At 45.8% G+C, this 23,688-nt stretch overlaps 1 protein-coding gene across 2 annotated transcripts in view; it reads left to right on the top strand.

The window, feature by feature from the left end:
- The window catches only part of LOC146830894 (fibrocystin-L-like), a 1,907,335-nt gene that overhangs the window by 1,098,384 nt on the left and 785,263 nt on the right, over positions 1 to 23,688 (top strand). For both annotated transcript variants that reach the window (XM_085605084.1, XM_085605082.1), the window contains exon 38: positions 17,089 to 17,312. In XM_085605084.1, coding sequence (XP_085461210.1) covers positions 17,089 to 17,312 — 224 coding nt within the window. The remainder of the gene's footprint in view (positions 1 to 17,088; positions 17,313 to 23,688) is intronic.

Raw genomic sequence — 23,688 nt, 5'->3', positions numbered from 1 at the left:
TGACATGGTCAGGTTGCCTGTAGATCTTATTCTTCACAGGCAGACTGTCCCCCGTGTCCACTTCATGAGTGGACCAGGTGGTCTGACTTGGAGTCAGAGAAAACATATGTCTGAACTGGCTGGTAGACAGTCAGTACAGCCTATTGCTCATGCCAGGCTTTTTGTGATTCCTGGCTAGCCTCAAGGTTTTTGGTTGCCTTTTTCATGTACTCAGCCATCCTGGAGCGGAGACCAAGTACATAGTCCAGTATGTCTTGTTTGGGGGGCTTGAGAGGTAACTCCCATCCTTCCTTAACCAGACACAATGGACCCCTGACAGGGTGACCAAACAAAAGTTCAAAAGGGCTGCAGCCAACCCCCTTTTGAGGCACCTCCCTGAATGCAAAGAAAAGGCAGGGCAAAAGTATGTCCCATCTTCGCCTAAGCTTTTCTGGGAGTCCTTTAATCATGCCCTTTAAGGTTTTGTTGAACCTTTCAACTAAACCATTGCATTGTGGGTGATAGGGTGTGGTGAACTTGTAGTTCACTCCACACTCCTTCCACATAGCAGTCAAGTAACTAGACATGAAGTTTTCAGCCCGGTCAGATACTACCTCCTTAGGAAAGCCTTCTCTTGAGAATACACTCAAGAGAGCTTTTGCCACCACAGGTGCTGTAGTGGTCCTTAGGGGAATTGCTTCTGGGTACCTGGTGGCATGGTTCACCACCACCAGTATAAACCTGTGCCCAGATGCTGTTTGAGGATCCATGGGACCAACAATTTTTATCCCCACCCTCTCAAAGGGAACCCCCACCACAGGTAGTGGTATCATTGGGACCTTTGTGGTTCCCCGTGCCTTGCCACTGGCTTGGCAGGTCATACAGGAGCGACAAAACTCCTTAGTGTCTTCAGACATGTGGGGCCAGTGAAAATGAGGTACAATTCTGTCCCAAGTCTTGTTCTGACCCAGGTGTCCTGCTAGGGGAATATCATGGGCTAGTGTCAAAAGGAAGCCCCTAAACTTCAGAGGTATAACCATCCTCCTGGATGCACCAGGCTCGGGGTCTCTACACTCTGAATAAAGGAGTCCATCATCCTAATAAACTTTATGGGTGCCACTAGCATTCCCAGCAGCCTCATTAGCAGCTTGCTTTCTGAGGGGTTCAAGAGAGGGGCAGGTTTTCTGCTCCTGGCTCAGATCAGACCTGGAAGGGCCCCCTGTTCCCAAGAACTCAACCTGGTCAGGTTCAAGCTCTGGGATGGGGGGCGCTAGGTGGCGTGCACACGGAATGGCCGCACTGCAGTGAGGCTCCCACAGCCCGGTGCCTTAATCCTCTAATAATCCTGCTCAAATCAGGAGGCGGCAGTGTCAGCCTGTCTCAAAGGCTGCAGGAGTCAATTGGGCAGCCTCGTTGCGATTCTGGAGAAAATCGCGCCGAGGGATCCGAAGCTGGTCGGCTGGGAAGTTTGGCCCGGGACGCCGCAGGAGAGCTCTGCAGGGATTGGTTGACACTCGGCTTGTAACACTGCTCCAAAGACAGAATGGGCAAGACGGATGCCAGGCAGCCGAAGCTGCACTTCGAGACAGTACGACGCGGGACTCAGGCCCAGCAAGCAGGTCCGATTCAAGAGGGACGGAATGGGGCCCAGGAAGGAGCTGTGGCGCCAGAGACTGACTCCCAGAGTATTCTACAGGAGATCCGGCAGGGCTTCGCCACTGTGGTTGAGAAGGTTGACCACATGTCGACCAGAATGGATGCTATAGTCCACAAGCTCGAGGGGCATGAGGAGTGGCTAACGGAAGCAGAATGGCATATATCGGAAATGGAGGATGCAACCTCCAGCCATGACACGCGGCTTGCCCAAATTGATAATCTGCTGCGGGTCATTGCCGCAAAGAATAAGGACTTGGAAGCGCGAAGTCGGCACAACAATATACGCGTACTGGGAATTCCGGAATCCACCAATGTAGGGAGGATGGAGGAATATATAGAGAAGATGCTATTATCCTCTGCAGGCATGGAAGCATTGTCCAGCCAGTTCATTGTAGAACGTGTCCATAGAGCTCTGGGGCCACGGCCTCTGCCAGGGGGAAATCCACGTCCGATCATTGCGAGGCTATGAAACTATAGAGACCGCGACGTGGCTTTGCGCGTCGCTAGAGGAAAACAGTCTTTGACGTATGATGGAAATACCTTTTCAATTTATCCTGATTTTACGCCTATGTTTCAAGAGGAGAGGCATAAATTTATGGAGGTCAAGGCTAAATTACGGAAGGCGCAAATTGACTTTGCGTTGTTATACCCGGCACGACTCAGAGTGACATATCAGGGAAAACAACATTTCTTCACTGCGCCGAACCAAGTGGAAGAATTCCTTAAGAAAATGAAAAGAGCGAATCGTAATGGTGGAGGAGGGACGGCTGCGTGGCGGTTGGTGACGGAGGGAGAGGCGGAGGACTCCCCGGGAGCCGCTACGAGTGGACCCGGAGGGGACATTCTCGAGACCTGATGTATACTACTTTTGCTGCGGCAGGAGTTGAGACTGAGCTAAGTACTATTGCTGCCTGCTGACCTAGTTGAGCGAATGATTTTGACCACCGGGCACCCTCTGGCCCCTGGAGCCTGCAAGTTCCCTTTGGGGGGGGCTTTTCTTTTTTTTGGGGCGAGAGGGGTCTGTGCGACCACCTAGTAGAAGCCCCCAGCGGGTATCAACCCGGGGAGGTTTGCTGCACATCCTAGATGGGTGTTGTAGCATATACAATTGACATGTTGGGGCTGGGGAGGGTAGGGAGGAACTATCACCCTTATGCATCAACCCAAAATCCAGTCGGTAAAATACCGATTCGGTAATAGCTCCCGGTATTAAGGAAAAAATACCCAATCCCAATGCATCAACCCAAAAACAGAAATCGCTATTTAAGGAATCCTTAAATAGCGATTCTTTAAATAGGGATTCCTTAAATACCGATTCCTTAAATAGCGATTGCATTTAAGGAATCCCAAAGTGAGATTCCTTAAATGCAATGCATCAAAGTTAAAAAATTAGCGATTTCGCTAATAGGGGGAGCAAATTACCATGAAGATGAACTGCATGGTAATTTGCAAAAACTTTGAAAAATGCACTTTTGTGCATTTTTCAAAGTTTCATGTTGCGCACACACATGCCCTTAGAGCATGTGTGTGTGCAACATATGTGCACATATCATTTTCAGGGGTGCAACAGGGTGTCCTTTTGACACCCTGGCACCCTTGAAAGTGCTCCCGCTATTAGCGATTCGGTAATACCGAATCGCTAATACAGACTGGCTTTACATTCATTCCTATGGGCCTCCAAGCCCATAGGAATGAATGGGTAGGTATTCCTTATTACCGATTCGGTATTACCGATTCGGTAATAAGGAATATTAAGGAATCGCTATTTGAATAGCGATTCCTACATGCATAGCCTTTTGCTATTCCTTATTAGCGATTCCTTATTTTTCGCTAATAAGGAATCGCAAATGGCATTGTTGATGCATAGGCCCCTATATAGCTGGCAAGTTGGGGCTGCTTCAGTGGGAGGGGGCGGGGACTAATGGGAAGTTTATTGGTTTCAATATGTTTATCTCCCAGAAGGGTGCTAATGGAAATGGGCTGGGGGTGAGTTGGACCAAGTTCGAAGTTGAGCATCTCAGATTGTCTATTGTCATATGTGATACTGTAGGAGGTCGGATACACTACAGTGCTGAAATAGTGCGTTGGGGCATGGTTGGGGGTCGGGAGTATGGCTAAGTGTGATGCTGGCAGTTTGAATATCGTCACTTGGAATGTTCAGGGGCTGGGGGATGCGCGGAAGAGGCGACAATTGCTAGCCTATCTGTTATATTGTAATCAATTTATAATGTATATGTATCTGCTTCTTTAAGTTTGTTGTATACCTATGATTCCTGCACATGCTATTCTGTTGTACATTCTGTTTGGAACTGTGGTTATGAACTGTCTCCATTCATTCTACTGGAGATTTGGATGGAAGAAGTACTGTGCCTCACTGCATTAAACTACATCTCAATTTTAATGCTTGGATCTCTTTTATGGATTTTACAAATTGGCGACGAGTGGTACCTGCTACTTTTGGGAGGCACAGGAGCGGTATTTTCGACTGCTATTGAGCCCTTTTATGAACTTTCTGAAGCTTGTAACATTGAGGATTTGGACCGCTTGGAGCTTCGTTTTTCGTACATAATATTGGATTAGAAACCTATTTTTTTACCCTCTCCTGACCTGCTGGACAAATATTTGGCATATTAGTTAAAAATTATCGCCTTCTTAAAATGAAAAACAACAACAACGTCGCGTGCAACTGCTACCATGGATACCTGAAGCGTGAGGCGGCGCGAGGTATCAACTACGACGTATGCACTTGAAGGAAATTGCTGCCACGAACTGTGTTGCTTTTCAATGATGGAAACCATGGTGATCTAAGGAATCGCACTGAGGATTCGAGCGCGTCTAGCAGCGTCGGTGATTGTTTTTTTTTATTTGAACGGCATTTGCGGCATTTTACGAAGTCATCACGCACGCAGAGGAGCGTAACGCCTTACATCATTTCCTGCAACTTTAATCAGCAGCACTTTGCGAAGTCACGTACGTAGAGGAGCGTCATGTTTCATATTATTTCCTGCAACTTCGAGGAGAAGATCGCCGATCGTCAATTACAATTCAAATAACTTTCTTTCAAACTTGCGAGTTACTGAACTAGTGTCTCTCTGACTAAGCAACATTTTCATTATTTTGCAAGTGGTCAAGAGGTATTTTTTTTTTTTTTTTTTTTTTTTCTCTTTTGGGGGGGAAACAATCCAATTCTAAAGTACTTTTGGGACTACAACATAAAACAATATATTGGACAGTTTAGGTGTTTAGTCTGTATACAATTTAGGACGGTGTTACTGCGTTCTACAAATAGTCACATTAATAGTGGGATTTATATTAACGTTCAGGCATATTGTAAGTAAACCAATATGCAGTTTGATCCCCCAGCTAAATTTCTCCAATCAAAGGGTGACCCTCCAATTCCATGGGTCAGATGGAAGGAAGAATTCCTGGCTTATTTGAAAGCAATTGATGGAGAAAGGATGGGGAATGAGAGGAAGAAAAGTATTTTTCTTCATTGCTTGGGTTCTGAGGCACAAGCAGTGTTCAGAGCACTTCCTATTGTACAAGGTGATTTAGGGGGATTTGATGAAGCCATGTTACGTATAGAGACAAGGTTTAAGCTTACTACCAGTATTGCACTTAATAGATACAAATTTTTTACTAGAGCTCAAAGAGAGTCGGAGTCATTTGATGATTTTTTGACTGCGCTCAGAACACTAGTTGTTTCTTGTAATTTTGTAGCCATATCAGACGAGATGATTTATAGATCAGATAATTGTTAACGTTCGAAGTAAGAAAACACAAGAACAACTATGGATTTTGGGTAATCCAAATTTGCATGATACAATTGCTACTGCTAAGGCATTTGAGCAGTCTGATAAATGGATGAAAACTATAGAAGATGCCAATTCCAAAGGCGTTAAAAGTGATAAGATGTGTGATGAAGTGTGTGCGGTGAATAATACTAGTAGTGTTAACACTGGGAAAAACAGTATGGCAGGAAATTTTGGGGGAAAAACTGTCATTTGCTATAGGTGTGGTAGTAACAACCATGTAGCCTCGTTCAAAATTTGTCCAGCTATAGGAAAACAATGCAACAAATGTGGTAGAGTAGGACATTTTTCCAAAGCATGTAGGATGAAAAGAGAAAGTATTTTGATAAAAGGAACTTCAATAAAAACAATGAAGTGTCGTGTATTAAGTCTGATCAGTTGTCTGAGGCTACATGTCTTTGATGTGAACATTCATTTTGTAGTGACTCTCAGGTAGATAAAGGAATTGTTGTCTCATTAATGCATATAAGTAGTGTTGAGGGTGAGACATTGAGTTCTCCGAAATGTATAGTTACATTTTTGGGTGAAGAACTCAGACTCATGGCGGATTCGGGTTCTCCCTGGACCATTGTGACAGAATGTTATTTCAAGGAAAAGTTTTCTGGTAAGAAAAAGATTGAAGATTTGTCTCCTCCTGATATTGTGGCACAGACTTTTGATGGTTCTGCTATTGATTTTATTGGTTTTTTGGCTTCTCAGATTGAGTTCAAGGGAAGAATTGCTTTGATCAAACTGTATGTTGCGAAAAAAGGTGTTAATGTAATAGGTTGGAAAGACCAATGGAAATTGGGAATTATTCTCAATCCTCGTAACCAAGAACCTGTCATGGTAGTTGAAGGAGGTGTGGGGGCGTGTGAAGTGGTTAGTGAGTTTCCAAATGTTTTTTCAGAGAAATTAGGAAAACTTAAAGGTTTTATGCATGTTATCAAACTCAAACAAGGAGCATCACCTGTTAAACAAAAGTTAAGAAATGTCCCCATTAATGTTAGAGGGGAGTTGAGAGAGACTTTAGACGAAATGCTCAGTGGTGGTGTGATTGAGGAGATAGAATCATCTGAATGGGTTTCTCCAGTAGTTCTTGCACGTAAACCTGATAGATCTTTGAGAATGTGCATTGATTTGAGAGCGTTAAATGCAAATATTATTATTGATTGTCATCCTCTACCTAACATAAATGAAGTTGTAAGTATTTTGGGGGGAGCTACAGTGTTCTCTACGCTTGATCTTAGATCGGCGTACCACCAGATTGAATTGGCAAAAGAATCTAGACATTTAACATCGTTCATTACTCCTCAGGGACTATTCCAGTTTAAGAGGATGCCGTTTGGATTGGCGTCAGCGGCGTCTGTTTTTCAAAGGTCAATGTGTCATTTATTCAAGAATATGGAAGGTTTTGTCAAGTGTTTCCAAGACGACATTTTGATTTTTTCTCCAAACAAGGAAATGCATACGGAACATCTCAGAAATGTTGTAATGTGCTAAATAATTACGGTCTAACACTCAAAAGCAAAAAATGTAAATTGTATCAAGACTGTGTTGAGTATTTGGGGCATACGGTATCAAAAGAAGGTGTTTTTCCCAAAAGATCTCTCGTTGATGCAATTTTAAAAGCTCCAGCACCAGATTGCAAAGAGAAGCTACTTTCATTTTCAGGGCTATGTGAATATTACAGCAAGTTCATCAAAGATTTTGCCACAAAAATGGAACCTCTTAGGGAGCTATCAAGGAAGAATATAGAATTTGTTTGGGGGAAAAGAAAGCAAGAGGCGTTTGAGAACATTAAAAGTGAGATGTTGAGCGCTCCAACGCTCAAGGCGTTCTGCATGAATAAAGTGTGTGTGCTAACCGTCGATGCGAGCCTTTATGGTTTAGGGTGTGTGCTCTCTCAACGGGGAGGTAGAGAAGAGTGGAATGTCGCATTCGCATCTCACACTTTAAGTATCACTGAGAGGCGATATGCGGTTATTGAGAGGGAGTTGTTGGGATGTGTGTGGGGAATTGAGCATTTCCGCAACTATATTTGTGGTGCTAGATTTGTTTTGAGGACAGATCACAAACCTTTAGTATCGATTTTGTCGCCGGGGGGTGGATCAAAAGCCACAGCTCGCATTGCCATGCTCATGTCACGGTTACAGGAGTATACTTGTGATGTGGAATTTGTTCCTGGTAAAATAAATGTGATGGCGGATTGTTTGTCAAGACTTCCCTGTGATTCTGAGGTGGATTGCGAAGATTGGATTGGAAGGAAGCTATGGAGAATGATGTTCTTTTGTGTAAAGTCATGGATTACGTTAAGATAGGCTGGCCGTCTAAACAGGATATATCTGCCTGGCTTTGGCACAAGCCCGAGCCAACCAGAAATCCCATTTCTAACAGAAGGTTTCTGAAGAACTTTTCATTGAAGGTGATTTAATTTTTCGGCAGGGAAAGTGCATTCCTCCTTTAGCTCTTCGTGATCGTATTCTGGCAGTAAGTCATGAGAGTCATTTAGGAATGTCTTCTATGAAGAGATTAATTAGATCTGTATTCTGGTGGCCCAGACTGGACAGGTTTGTAGACAAAGTTGTCCGAGAATGTCAAGAGTGTATGAGTGGTGATAAAATGTGTAAATGTGATCCTGCGCCCCTCATGCCAGTTAAATGGCCTGATCAACCTTGGCAGAAGTTAGGTTTAGATATTGCTGGTCCTTTTAATTTTCTACCACATGATAGTAGATATGCTTTGGTATTAATCGACTATCATTCGAAATGGCCGGAGGTCAAACTTGTATCGCATCCCACAACGGAAAGTGTAATTTTGTTTCTTAAGGAAGTCTTTGCTCGAGAGGGTTATCCAGAAACGATCATTTCTGATAATGGTGTACAGTTTAAATCTCATGAGATGTTGCAATTTCTTGAATTCTGCAATATCAAGCATTTGACAACTGCGTTGTATGAACCCCAGGGCAATGGACAAGTTGAAAGGTATAATAGGGTTCTTAACCCCTTCTGTGCCCGCCCCTTTCCCCGCCCTGTGCCGGCCGTTGAATTAGCGGGCGGGGTCTATGACGAGCTGGACTCGTCATGGGCACAGTGCCACCGCGGCCCATGACGAGTCCAGCTCGTCATGGGCACTGAAGGGGTTAAGGAAGATATTTTGTGGTCAAGGAACTTTGGTGTTTTATGGAAGGACAAGTTAAGAGAGAAGTTGTGGTTGTATCGTATAACCCCTCATACTACTACTGAGGTCTCACCTTTCAGAATTCTGAGGGGTAGGGATCCTATTTCAAAATTATGCCCATGGTGGTTCAAAAAAAGAGTGAAATATTGTAATTCGAATATTTCCTTCAATGATGTTGCTCGTAGAGTAGAAGACAAACAAGATAAATTGAAATCTAACTATGACATGCGCATGAAGGTGAAGGAACCTTCTTTCTCTGTAGGAGACTGGGTCAGGATTCGGTTACCTGGGTTTGTACATAAAGGTAGATCAAAATGTGGACAGCCTATTAGAATTGTTAAAGTTAATTCTAATAGTGTTGTCACACAAGATGGTAAAACATGGAATGTCAGACGTGTTTCAAAATGTGTTAGAACTAATTCTTAATTTTCCTTAGGGGAGAAATGTGTTATATTGTAATCAATTTATAATTTATATGTATCTGCTTCTTTAAGTTTGTTGTATACCTATGATTCCTGCACATGCTATTCTGTTGTACATTCTGTTTGGAACTGTGGTTATGAACTGTCTCCATTCATTTCTACTGGAGATTTGGATGGAAGAAGTACTGTGCCTCACTGCATTAAACTACATCTCAATTTTAATGCTTGGATCTCTTTTATGGATTTTACACTATCTAGACAGGCATCACACACACATTGTCATGCTACAGGAGACACATTTTACTCCCCAGAAATCTGGAGGGTTTGCGACCAAATGGGCAGAGCACAGGATTTTCTCCTCCTACTTTTCTTATGCACGCGGGACGGCTATCCTTATAAAGAGGCAAGTGCCCTTTCAACTGGTGGGTTCAGTAGGGAATGTACAGGGACGTTATTGCTTAGCGTGGGGGCGGCTGGGTTCGGTGTCAGTTACTTTGGCCTGCTGCTATGGGCCTAATGTTGATGATCCGGCGTTCTTTACTGCGCTGTGGGCCAAGATATTTGAGGTGGTCTCCCAACACATTATTTGGGGTGGGGACTTCAACGTCACGTACAATCCAAGGTGTGATAGATCACATCCGGCCCCACATCATTACACCAAGGCAGCTGGGGTTCTCAGGGACACTATAGATGCATATCAATTACTAGATGCTTGGAGGCACGTACACCCGAGCTCGCAAGAGGGCACACACTACACGGCGCAGGCAGCCTCCTGGGCGAGGCTTGATTATTGGTTAGTGTCTCGGGGGCTGGGCCCTGCGATCTCACAGGTACACCATATCGCAAGAACATACTCTGATCATGCCCCAGTCCGGCGCACGTTGTCCTTGACAGAACTTGGGGTGCCGAGAGGTCACTGGCGGTTGCAAGCTACCATGCTGCTTGATGCGGTCTTCCAGGAGGAGCTGCTGGAGGAGGTACGGGAGTTCTTTGTCCGCAATAAAGGCTCAGTGGACAGCGTAGAAATTATTTGGAAGGCATTTAAGGTAACAATGAGGGGGTTCTGCATGGCCAAGGGGTTCGGGGTGCTTCAGGATATAACTAACACACTACATAGGCTGGAGAGGGAGCTGAAACTGATGGAGGAAGAGATGGCTATGACTCCATCTGCCAAGGTCCAGGCACGATTCAGAGACACACCCACGGAGTATATGACTACAGCTGAGAGGGAGACACGCTTTAGGGGTAAATACTGGAGGGCCCGCTGCTATGGAGAGGATGACCGACCGGGGAAGATGTTGGCAAACCTCGGTTAGAAAACCTCGCTATTCCAATTATATCTTGGAGATTGCAGAACTTGAGGGGGTGGTTTACCAGGACACGGCTAATATTCTTAGTGCATTCACGAGACATTATGGGCAATTGTATACCACCACCAGAAAGGATGAATTAGATCTGGAGGGCTTTTTGGGGGATGTAGCGCTGGGATGGCTTAGCGATGCGCAACGAGAGTTTTTATGTGCCCCATTTGAGCTAGATGATGTTCGGGAGGCTATTATGAGTATGCAGTCCGGGAAAGCCACTGGAACAGATGGTATCCCCATAGAATTTCATAAGACATATATAGATATTATGGCCCCCGTGCTGCGTGAAGTAGGCTCCCTTCCTGCCTCCATGAGTATCACTGCTGAAGCCGGGAAAATCGCCCCAGCAGTGTGATTCCTATAGGCCACTCTCACTCCTAAACTGTGATGCCAAGATACTGGCCAAGCTGATTGCCAGTCGCCTGAGTCTGCTACTTGAAAATTTGATACTCCCGGACCAATCCGGCTTTGTACCGGGAAGGGCAACATCTCATAACTTACGGACACTGTTTGCGGTTCTTAACAATGTCTCACCTGAGTTACCTCTCGCAGCTGTATTCTTAGAGGCCACTAAGGCGTTCGATTCGGTAGAGTGGGATTATATCTTTGGAGTAATGCTACGAATGGGCTTCCCCCCCCTTTTTTTGTCATGGATCAGACTCCTGTATAACTTACCAGTAGCCAGGATACTCATAAATGGACACACATCACCACCATTGTCTATTACGAGGGGTACCCCACTCTCTCCTCTGCTCTTTGCCATTGCAGTGGAACCATTGGCAGTGAAACTGCGACAGCATCATAATAATAGGGCATTGCGTTGTAACCTGCGGCAGATTCTTATATCCTTATACGCGGATGATATTACCTTATATATCCGGAATCCCCAAGATAATTTGAATCCGATACTGCAAGAGTTTATAGTGTTTGGGAAATTGTCAGGGATCCATATTAATTGGAACAAATCTAGTATATTTCCATTAACGCAGGCAACGCATAAATTTGCATTGGACTACCCTCTAGAGTGGTGTGATGAGGAGCTGCGTTATTTGGGGATACGAGTGACAAGAGACAGAGACGAACTTAAGAGATTGAAGTATGGTGCTGCAATAACCGAATGGCAGATTGTGTGACACGTTGGATCGCTCTCCCCCTGTCCATGGCGGGGCGGGTCTCCTTAATTAAAATGGTGATACTGCCTCAATTACTCTACTTATTTCTAAATATTCCGTTTTATCCGGGGAGACATTTCTTTACGACACTCAGGTCGGAACTGACACGACTGATCTGGGGAGGTCGGCAGCCGCGGTTGCAATTGGACCTACTTACTAGGCCATACTCGCAGGGAGGGTTTGGGGTGCCAAACTTTGAATTATATTATCTCAGCGTGCAAGCCCACTATGCTTGGTACTGGATGGTGCAGCCCAGGTATATGCCACAGGTGGCGGCGGAGCACTGGCTCGCACACCCGATACCGATTGATGGAGTGCTATTTGAACCGGTTGCACCTAGGGATAAGAAGCCAACTACGGTCACCTGTACGATCAATGCTTGGCACCGAATTGGGCGCTTCTTACAGACCTCCATGCAGTATGCAGCTTCACTGCCGCTCACATATCACCCGAAGTTACCTTTGCTACAGGAGACACTGTTTCACAAGTTCAGGGAGCGTATGAATATTCAGGGGTGGGGGGACATGTATCATGAAGGGAAGTTCCGCTCCGCAGAGCAGATGTTACAAGGGGCGCAACAAACCCCACTTGATCTTTTTTTATATGTTAGACTGAGGCAAGGGATTCGAACTATTACTCCGGATTTCCCTAATGAACCACCGGCGTTTGCCCCACTGCATGTAATGCTGAAAAGCAGGACAGCCACACGGCTAGTCTCATTAATTTACAGAACAGTACACACCCAAAGGGGAATGGCTGAACCGCCCTCTCGGGCGTGATGGGATACAGAGCTCAACATGACCCTTTCGGATGAGCAGTGGGAGTATTGTTGTCTGCAGACTGAGAGAGTGACGGTCAGCAGTAGACTCCGCATGATACACTATAAGTACCTACATAGATTATATTATACACCGGTTAAGATGTATAGATATCGGTTGAGAGAGACAGATTGCTGTGCCAGATGTAGGACCCCTGGAGCGGATTTTCTGCATCTGGCGTGGGCGTGCCCTGAAGTGAATGAATATTGGCGACAGGTCTTCGAGGCGCTGACTAATATGGTGCATACGCATATTGAACCCACACCACTGGAGGCGTTGCTTGGGTATGTCTAGCTGATGCAGGCAGCACATAGGAAATATGTAGCATTGGGGATTTTGTTTGCAAAGCGGAGGGTGGCCTGTCGATGGGGTAGGGGCTGAGCCCCGAAATTTAAGGACTGGATTACTGATCTTGTGAAATGCCGGGAGCAACTTGACACATACTCGGAGCTATTGCCCAGTGCCTCTAGGCCGCGGAACATATGGGCCCCCTTGACCTGTTATCTGCTTGAACATCCGCAGGAGGTAGTGGAACCGGAAGCTGGGGGGTAACACATTAGAAGGCTGAGGGCTAAGGTTCTGGAAATGTAGGAATGTTGTAGTGCAGAGATGGGTGGGTGGTGTGTTTCTGGTATCAGTCACTCCCAAATGTTGACAGGCAGCTGGACTGTGTAACATGTAGAATATTAGGAGACTGACCTACCTTGGTCCAATTAATTATGGCTGTGATTGTGAAGATTCTTAACGCAGAGCGTATCCTAACTGGCCTTTCGAGGGTTTCGCTGATTTACTGCCATGCTTTGATGATGTGAATCTCTATGATGAATATGCTTCAGATGACACTGTGGATGTATTGCCGATGCATTGTGTACCTATGTGACAGTTCTGATGATGCTGCGGTTTGTAATAAACTAATAAAAAGAATTAAAAAAAAAAAAGGATAGAGGTGGTACAGTACCAGAAAAGAGACCCCTGACACCAGCAGAGACTCGTAGTAGCTTGCAGCATCCCGATAGAACAATAATATTAGTTAACAGATACCACCATAGTTGTTTTTGGGTTGGGTTTGGGGTGGGGAGGGCATGGTTGGGGTGGGGGTTACTAGCTCTTAGGACTCAAACGACTCTAAGCATGAGTTTATTATGGAAGGCGAACATGTGAGCCACATGGAGATAAGGGCACTCACAAATGCTGAATCTGTACTCTCACTAGATTATAATGAGACATGAGGATTGAACGTTATATACCATGTAATGTCACCTGATTTGTTTTGCTTTATAAATAAAAAGATTTTTGACAAAGCTCCTCTGGGACAGTTCCTTCTTCAGGCTCAAGATCATCTCCCTGAGGAGACTGATAAGCATTCTGAGTCAGGGTGGGAAGGCCCTGCCTTCACCCTACTGCTCCTCCTCTTGGGAGGCACCTGGTCCATTATTCCAGAATCCAGGGCCTGTTCAGTTTAAGCCATTTTGGCCTGTGACCTAGTCACAGCAAAGACATGAGCAGGGATCCCTAACATTTCTGCATGTGTCCTGAGCTCCACTTCAGCCCATGCTGAAGTTTCTAGATCATTGGCAATCAAGCACTGTATTGGTAGGTCTGCACTTACCATAACCTTCTAAAGGCCAGTTACCCCTCCCCAGGAGAAGTTAACAACTGTCAGAGAATGGTCTGTTCTGACATTGCTAGCATTGGTCACTTGGTACATTTCACCAAGTATAATCTGCCCAGGAGCCACAAGATCTTTTGTCACCCTTGTGACACTTGCTCCTGTGTCCCTGAATGCCAAAGCCTCTACTCCATTTATTAAAGGCTGTTGTCTGTATTTGCCCAGATTACTGGGACGCACAAAGGGGGACATATCCATGCCCCCAAAACAGACTAACACAGCCTGAGTTGGAACTCTGACTAGGCCAGAGTCCATTTCAGAACCCAGGGTCAACCCTACTACACCCTTATTCTAAACATCACAACCACAAATTGTAGCTGTACTAGGGGGAACAGTTGCCTTAGGGGTAATGGTGGCTGGAGTAGATTCAGCCCCTGGTAGGCCTCTGGGGTACCTATGCCCTGGGTACATAGAACACCATATACTAGAGACTTATAAGGGCACCTCAGATCCAATCTGAACTGTACCTAAAGTACATGGAATCATTTTAGAGAGGAAGCAGCTAGGCTGGGGCCCTGATTAGCAGGGTCCCAGGCAGACTAAAGTCGAAAAACAGTGAAACACCAGCAAAAAGTGGGGGTAAACATGTGAAGCAGAGCCTACTCTCCTACAACGATGGCTGCAAATTCACCAGCACAGACCACCCGAGCGGCCAGGAGGCGGCATTGCCATTGTCTAAAAAAGGCACACTCTCACTGACCATGCACTCTAAACACCCGACGGTGACCATGAAACACTTCCGCTTCCAAATCCGAACTAACCCCAACACCACCCTCTGCGACACCCTCATCTACAGGCCCCGGGCCATGAATCCCCATTCACCGATGCCAGTGTAGACCTCATGGCACCCCAGGCTCTCCCATCTACCAACTACATCCTACTCAGGGACCTCAAGTCCCACCTGGACAACCCCAGGGACCAGAACACCACTCACCTCCTGGGGAACATCACTAACATCGGACTCAATCAGCTAGTCACCGCACCACATACCCTGATACATGTTTGAGCCTGTCTTCTTCACAAGGAGGAACTGCAAATACAGCCTCACCACAGGACTCTCTTGCACTGTCCATCATTGTTTACATCATGCCTTCACCATGTCCACCGTACACAATCACCATCATTGACCCCCCCATGTCGCGCCAGATCAAGGCCACCAAAGGACTTTCCGTCAACTCCCTCCGCACCACCACTCCACCAACGCTTACAGAAACCAACCCCCCAGCGTGCAACCTCCACCGATGGATCTCTAACTGTACCAACACCCTGGCACCCCTCAAGAAAAGACCATGCAAACTTCACTCCAAGAAGGCCAACTGGTTCACTTCCGCCCTCCACTAGTCCAGCCCCACATGCAGATGTCTAGAGAAGAGATGGAGCCACAACATCAATCAACTCCGCAACACAGTCAGTCATGCACCATGGCACAAGGGTGGCTGAATTTGCACAGGGCAGCCATTGTGCACCAACTTAGGGCAAAAAGATAGGGGGGCATATGAGTGACCTTGTGTAGCCTTGTGCCACATTATACCTTCATCAGGTATGATGTATGCTGGGTGGGCATTCCCATGTAACAAAGCCTCATAGGAGTGGCACAGTGAAATACATCAGATTTCACTGCAACAATTGTAGGATGCAACTGCGTCAGTACCTTATGCCTGCCTCACGGCAGGCATAAGGGTGATGCAGTGCCACAGGGATAGGCTGGCCCCATGCATTGCTGGAGTTGCATCATGCTGGTGCCACAACTGCAGCAATGCATGACGCTTGCGCTGACAGATACGTCAGGATTCCAGACGTATCTGTCATTATTTGGGACATCGAGCGCTGTACAGTAAATACAGCGCACCCATGGTGTCGCAATAAGGGCTTATAGAAAATTTTGCAATGCTGTTTTGTTGCAGCAATGCAACACTTTTCATGAATGAGGCCCAGAAATGCTCCCTATCTTATTGATGGCGTGCATTCCTGCCCTGTAGTTTAGTCGCAGGGCAGCACAGCAACATTCCTTGCAGGTCTGTCCAGCACCAAAACCTTCTGAAATGAGGCCCCAAGTGTTTGCACCAGCTATTTTCTGGTCTTAAAAAAATGGCCTCTAACTGGAGTTAGAGGCAGTTTTTTGGGTTTTTCACCATACAAGGAATTCTTTGTAAATATCGCAAAATGGCGTTAGCGGATGTTTTTAAACGGGAACACCTACCTTGCATCTCATTTTCGTTAGGTCCCGCTAACAGAATTGGCAATCGGAAAATCGCACGGTAACGCCAGAATACTGCAGCTAACTTTGGTTAGCGAGAATTTGTACATACGGCGGTAAAAAAAAAGCCATTGTAACGTCAAAAAGTTGACGCTACTTCGGCGTTAATTCCTTGTTCATATGCCCCTAGAACTTTTAAAGATTGAGTAGTATAAATACCACCCCTGTATTTTACAAAATCTGCTTAATGGTAAAGTTTGCTGCACCAGGTTCTCTGGCAGTAAAATTATACTGGCATTCCACAATTCAATGAGGTATACTTTCTGAAAATGGCGGAAGTAATGGCCCAAAATAAGGTCAGCTTTGTACTACTCATTACAGATTTATATGCCATAACAGGTACCACAGATACCACAGTGCTGGATGTGTCAGAAAACATAATGACGTGACAAGATGACATACACTAGCACCAAGGAGATGTGTCTGCCTCTTGCGGATGAGATTTCACTGCATGACTTAATGGATGGTACTATTTTGTCATCGTCAGTAGTGTATTTTTGTTCACAATGATTTCATTTATTATCTGCTCAAGATGCATAAAAACATATATTCCACCAGTCTTCTATTTATTTTGCACGGTATTTTCCAATGGTGGTAGTAAATACTAGTAGACCCAATTTCATACTTCTAACAGCTAGACTGCAGTTCACTGAGATTACCCACAGAGGAGCAGCAAATAAGGATTTCCCTTTTCAGTTGTTTAAACGTTTAGTTACACTTCATGCTTCAAGTCCAAGGTAATCATTCAGCGTTTAAGCCAAGGTATTTTATTCTCCTCAGCTCCTGCCTCAGCTCACTGGCGACCATCAGCAGAAGACTGCACGGCCCAAGAACCTGAATGCAGTCAGCCCCCAAATGGAAATTCAAGTGAAAATGTAATATTTTTCGAGTTTTCAAATTGCTTCTCTGCTTCCATAACCGGCATCACTCCATCCAATGGCACGGTCCTAGATCCAATAACAATCACAGGGAGGGGCTTCAGTAACATTTCCTGTGCCAATGAGGTAAGCAGCATCTGAAGACACACAGCTCTGTTTCAAGCTTAAGTTACTGCTTCCTTTATCCCTGAAACATTAAATGAAGGACACAAGTAGTCTAAAATGTGTAGTGCCTCATTTATAAAAGAATGGCGCACTGCGGTGCTGCAAGCAATTTTGCAGCGACCCGCTATGTTATTCTAAAAGTACAGGAATGCGCCGTATTTACAAGAATATGGTGCATGCCCGTACTGACCTCTGCCCCAGTTAAAAAAAAGCAGCCTAGCGCCAACGCAGGCACCCTTACGCCATGTTGCAAGGGTGCCTGCATTGTGGGGATGATTGATTTTGTGCAGGAAGTGATTCTGCACAAAATCAATCACTGAAGGCAATTTCCTCCTTCTATGTGTGCTGCAGAATGCATGGAAAGTCAAAACAGCAAGGAGAACTAAGAATAATTCTCCTTGTTGCACCTTCCTAACACCACTATAAGGTGGCATTAGTATCTGATGCATTCCCAGGTTTACAATTCCTCATAAATCTGGGAATGCTTCAGATTCCATGGGTGTTACGTGGGGACACACACGGCAACACCCATGGAATGCCCCTTTCAGGCTGTATTCTGCATGAAGGGGCATGTATTTACTAGGCCATGAAAAGCAACGGAAAGTTGCTTTGCATAGCCTTGTAAATATGCTGCAAACATTGCAACACTGGAGCATCAAAATGTGATGCTCCAGCAGTGCAAAAGTGACACTAGGGCCTCGTAAATGAGGACCGTAATTTTTATGGTACTGTCATTTAAAAGATATGTGGAACTTTGAAGTAGACAGTTCATTTGGCTCAATGCATTGCTACAAGAAAAGAAATAGAAAGAACAGTACACATTATGTGGAATTACATAATCACGTCTTGAGTTTACATTAAATCTAGAAGTAACCAAACTATAGGGGGCACATATACAACCGATTTAAGAAGCCACAAATAGAGAATCACGCAGTTTGTGACCACTAAAACGGCTTGTGCAATGTGCCAACACTATTTTGCAAGTTAGTAACCTATTACCTATGTCCAAACCTGCACTATCACTGTCAAGTCTGTGTACAGGAGCTTAACGTAGTATACAAATTTCGGGCCGAAAATTCAGCCTGCAGAGTAATAGGAACAGATATTCCAAAATCAATGAGTCAAATGCCTTGTCAATTTCCGCAAGGGGAACTGCTTCAGGCGCCTAAAATCTAACTTTGAGAGTTAGGGTATTTTTATAAACATCGATGCTATGGCGAGTGGCTCGGTGAGGCATAAAGCTAGCCTGATCAGGGTGACCCAGGTAAGGGTTGAGGCACACCAGTCTATTCGCCAGCAGTTTTGTTTAATGTTTGCTTCCAAATTCAAGAGAGAAATTGGGCCATAAGAGGAGTGTTCATCTGGCTGTCGACGAGGCTTGGGAAAGAGTACAATCTCTGCATGCCGCCAATCAGATGGCAAGGTGGAACCCGAAGTTGCAGAAAGGATTACTCTCAGAAGATGTTCCTTGAGTTTGGTTATGAATGTCTTGAAAAATTCAAAAGGGAACCCATTAGGTCCTGTGTGTAGGAAGCTGGCTCTGTATATACTATACCAAAGTGAGGTATAGTGTGCACAGAGTCCAGTGGAACCCAAAAGGTAGGCAGGGGTATAGTAGATAGCATCTCACTCACAATTTGTGGTAGTGTGGTCGTGCAGTAAGGCTTTATTAGAGGACAGTCTTAAGCATTTGTTGTACACACTCAAACAGCAAATGAATTCACACACTCAAGGACTGAACTTCAGACCAATTGTTTTTCTATAAAAATATTCTTTTAGTTATTTTATTTCCTAGAATCAAGCAAGCCTGGCACAGGTAAGTGATAAATACTTTGCAGTAAATTTGCAGTTGTAACATAGTTTGGATTGTAATTGTATATGCACTTTGTTTTGATAAACAGTACTGTTACTGAGAAATGCAATGCTTTGGAAATATAATACATATACATTGAATGGGCTTTTTAGTAAAATGACCAGTACATTACTTTCAGATTACTTTTCTTACACAGTGTAGTATACCTGGATACTACACAGGGACATTTCCTGTAAACAGGTAAGTAAAAGCGTTTTTGTTATTTAGTACAGTTGTAAAAGGTTTTCATAGGTTTTCCAGCTCCACACTTAGAAACGTTTCATAGAAAAACTGTCAATGTTATTGTTAGAAATGGGGGTCTCTAGTTGGCAGAGGTTGGTACCTTTGTCCAAATAGGGACACTAGCTTCTAGTCAGGGTAAGGTGGATACATTCCTAAAATAACCCCTGATTACCCCCTTGGTAGCTTGTCACGAGCAGACAGGCTTATCTCAGAGGCAGTGTGTAAGGCACTTGTGAACACATATAGTAATAAAGTGAAAAGACTACAAATGGACACCACAACAGTGTAGGAAAATAAGTCATCTTTATCGAAACCGAAAGAAGACCAAACAACAAAAATCCACAATACAGTATTATAAATATGACTTTCAGATGGTAGAAATATCAGTTCAAGCAAAATTGCAGATGCAACACTTTTCTCACAAAGTACCTGGGATGCGTCACTCAAACAAACAAAACGGTTCCTTACTGCAGCGCAGGGGAGGTGATGTGTCGGTTCCTTACCAAAGAGGAGGTGATGCATAGTTTTTTTACTGTGTCGGGAGGTGATGTGTTGGTTTCTTACTGCATCCCTCAACGATACGACAGACTTGCCTCCTCGATGCGATGAGACGATGCAGGGACCATGCATGAACTTGTGCGCAGCAGGTCCTGCGTCAAACTCGGTGTGATGATCTCAGACTTTGGAGATCAGTGCACTCGATGTGGCGTGCAGTGATTTCTCAAGCCGCGGCAGGCGCTGTGACGGTTTCTTCGGTGATGCGTCGGAAACAGGTGTGAATGCGTCTCACTTCTTTGAAGTTGCGTTGATTTTCCAGCTTCCAGTGGAAAACAGTCTCTAGAGGTCCAGAACAGCAGCTGGCACCTCTTTGCAGATTAGAATTCCCAGCAAGGAAATTCAGGGGAGCTGTTGGTGAACTATTTGTGTCCCTGAAACTTCAGAACAGGAGGGAAGCTCAGTTTCAATCCCTTGGAGATCTTCTCATAAGCAGGTGACAAAGAAATCAGCAAAGGTCCTCTTCTCCTTTCCTTCTTCCCTTGGCAGCAAGTGGCCACTGCAGACCAACCCCAGACAGCAAACAGCACAGGGGCAGTATTCCTCCTCAGCTTCTCCGGCGCTTCTCCTTGGCAAAGGTCCTCTTGATTCCCAGAAGTGATCTAAAAGTCTTGGGTCTAGGCCCCTCTTTTTATACACAAACATCCTTTTTTCTCTGAAGGCAGAGAGTATCTCTACCCAGCCAAAACCAGTTTTGTCCTCACCGGTGCAGCTTCCTGATAGGAGGTGGAGACAGCGTTGTTGAAGGCAGACCAGGCCAATTCAGTTTTAAAGGAAATCTCCTCCCCCTACTCTAAATGCAGCCCAGGTCTATTCAGACCAGCCCTGACTCATCAGACTTCTGGAGCAGCTGCCCTTCTCCAGCCCCTGTCATCCAAAAGCCAGATATGCAATACACAAAACTAGCAGAGGCACACTGGATGGTTAGGCAAGAAAATACCTACTTTCTAAAAGTGTAATTTTCAAACACAGAATGTAAAAATCACCCTCACTAAAAGATGCATTTTAACATTCTGAGTTCAGGCATACTAAACTTTATTTTTCTACCTTGTTCCCAGGGCTAGTTATGTTTATAAGATGTTATAAACAAACTTCCCATTCTGTCCTACGGGAACAGGTAGCCTTGCAATAGTGAAAAGCGAAACTGGCAGTAGATCACTATCAGGACATGCCACACACATCAGAGCATGTCCTACCTTTCACATACAATGCACCCTGCCCACAGGGGCACCTTAGGCCTACCTTAGGGGTGACTAATATGTAGAAAAGGGAAGGTTTAGTGACTGGCAAGTGTGTGCACTTGCCAAGTCAACATGGCAGTCCCTGACTGCACAAAGGCTCTGCAATGGCAGGCCAGAGTTACATTTTACAGGCTGCTTCTGTGGTTGGCACAATCAGTGTTGCAGCCCACTAGCAGCATATGATTTACATGCCCTTGGCACACAGAGTGCACTGAACTAGGGTCAGCCAAGTATATCAAATATGCCAATCATGGAATCACTAATCCATAACAAAAATGTGCAAAGGAAGCACTTGCACTTTGGCACTGAACATCAGTGGCAAGGTGCCCAAAGCATCTAGACCAGCAAAAACTGAGTCAAAAACATAGCAAAAACACAGAAGGGAAAGGCAAAAAATGCAGGGGAGAACCACGCCAATGGTGCCAGGTCTAACAGTTATCCTATGGAGAAAAATAGTGTTATCGGTTCAAAGGTAAGTACTTTGTTGTGGGAGTTGGTATTCTGGGGTTAGGCTCAGGGGTCTCCCAGGGTCAAGGATGCACTCTTGTTACACCCTCAGCGGCACTAGGTTGGCCTGGTGCAGAGTGCTGAGGCCCATATGTAATCCAAAGGGGGATAGGGGGCCTCCGGTTGGTGGCTGCTGATGAGCAGGCCACTGGGTTGTGGGAGCAAAGCTCCTACACTTAAGCTCAGGGCAAATGGGGGTTTAAGCCAGCACAAAAGATGCACTGAGGCGGCCGGGTGCAAAGTGCTGTTTTGGTGTCGGGTGCCCAGTAACTTTCAATGAGGAGTTTCCCATTTGCAAACACACTGCAAGCTCTGGATGAAGGTCTTCTGGGTGCAACCACCACTTGGAGAGCTAAGTTGGGATGTTGGGGGTTGGTTAGGCACCGTAGGTTGGGCCACCCAAGGCTGTGGGGCATCGGGTGCAGGTGGGCCTTTTAGGGTCTGATCGTCTTTCCAGCTCATGATCGCGGTTGGGGGGACCTTCCGGTTTGAGACTGCAGGCATCGGCTGAAGGCTTGAGGCAGGTCAGGGGTCACCGGATTTTGGGTCAGGATCGCCGGTGAGTCCTCTGCTTGGCGTTGGGCCACTTTAACCCGGGCCGTGGGTGTCGGTTGCAGAGTGGTGCAGGCTCGCAAATCCGGTGTTCACGGGAGACAGAGTCTTTGGGATTGCAGGCAGACAGGTCCTCTGGGTTTTCTGGCTGCAGAACACACCGGGAGTTCGCTGGAGCCGGTTTGAGGTGGGGACAGGCTGGTAGGGCAGGGCCAAGTCAGTGGGCATCCTCCTCTTGTTAGCTTTGGCACGGCTGTTCGGTCCTTCTTCATTTCTTCTTGTAGTTTCTTGTCTGAGAAAGCAAGGTTAAGGGGTGCCCCTAAATACTAGATTTAGGGGTGTTACAGGTAGGTAAAAGGTTGGGACCAATGGGTCCCCTCCCTGGGGTGAGTACAATGGAAGGGGGGCATACGCCTTTCCCTGGTTGGCTGGGTCCCTCCATATGCAAGATGGCATGGAATGAGAATTGTGCCTCACCTTGCATACCCCACCTGAGGGGTGGAGTTGGCAGAGGTGGGCAAACCTCTCTTCCGCACTTGTTTTTCCTGTCAGTTTTCCCACCCAAAGTAGGGGTCAGACCAGTGAGGACCAGTTGCTGAAAGCAGCAGGTGGCCTATGGAAGCTCACAAAGTCGGCAAGGCTTTGAAGCTTCCCCTTTGTGGACTCTGCCCATCCTGGGGGAGGAGGCTTGGCACCTCCTCCCAGGATGTGCATTGTTTCAGGCCCCCGCAAGCAGCAGGCTCTCGAACCAGGGGTCCAGAAACATGTCCAGTGGTAGCAGCTGAAAGCAGTCACTCAGGATGGACACTAGTGGTAGGTCGTTTTTCAGGGGGCATCCCTAAAATGCCCTCTGTGTGCATCAGTAAATCCCACACTGGCATCAGTGTGGGTTTAATGTGGTGAGAAGTTTGATACCAAACTTCTCAGTGTTCATTGTAGCCATTATGGTGCTGTAGAGTTCGTAATAACAAGCTCCCAGCACTATATACTCTTAATGGCAGCATTGTACTCAAAATGTCTAAGAATGGACTTTAGACACTGTAGGGGTACAGGGCTCATGCACCTGTACGCTCACCACTGGTATAGGGCACCCATCTAGAGAGGTGACTGATCTATGCCAGGGCAGTGGGTTGTTGGCATGACACACAGGGATGTGTGCCATGTTGACTTTTCACTTTGTTCTGCACCAAGACCTGCAGCCTGCAAAGGCAGTGTGTGAGTGTAAAAGTACAGGACCTATGACGGTGGCACAATAAGTGCTAAAGACCTTAGAGGCCTTCCCTGGTCACAGTGCCCTGGGTACCTCTGGTACCATTTACCGGGGCTGACCTGTGGCCAGAGATGCCAATTGGGATTTGTTTTCAATGCAGTTTTAGGGAAAGAAAAT

This window comes from Triturus cristatus, chromosome 5_1 (genome assembly GCF_964204655.1).
Source record: "Triturus cristatus chromosome 5_1, aTriCri1.1, whole genome shotgun sequence".
In the NCBI taxonomy this organism is placed as follows: Eukaryota; Metazoa; Chordata; class Amphibia; order Caudata; family Salamandridae; genus Triturus; species Triturus cristatus.
Note: the sequence above shows the minus strand (reverse complement) of the source record. Positions and strands in the feature narration are given on the sequence as shown.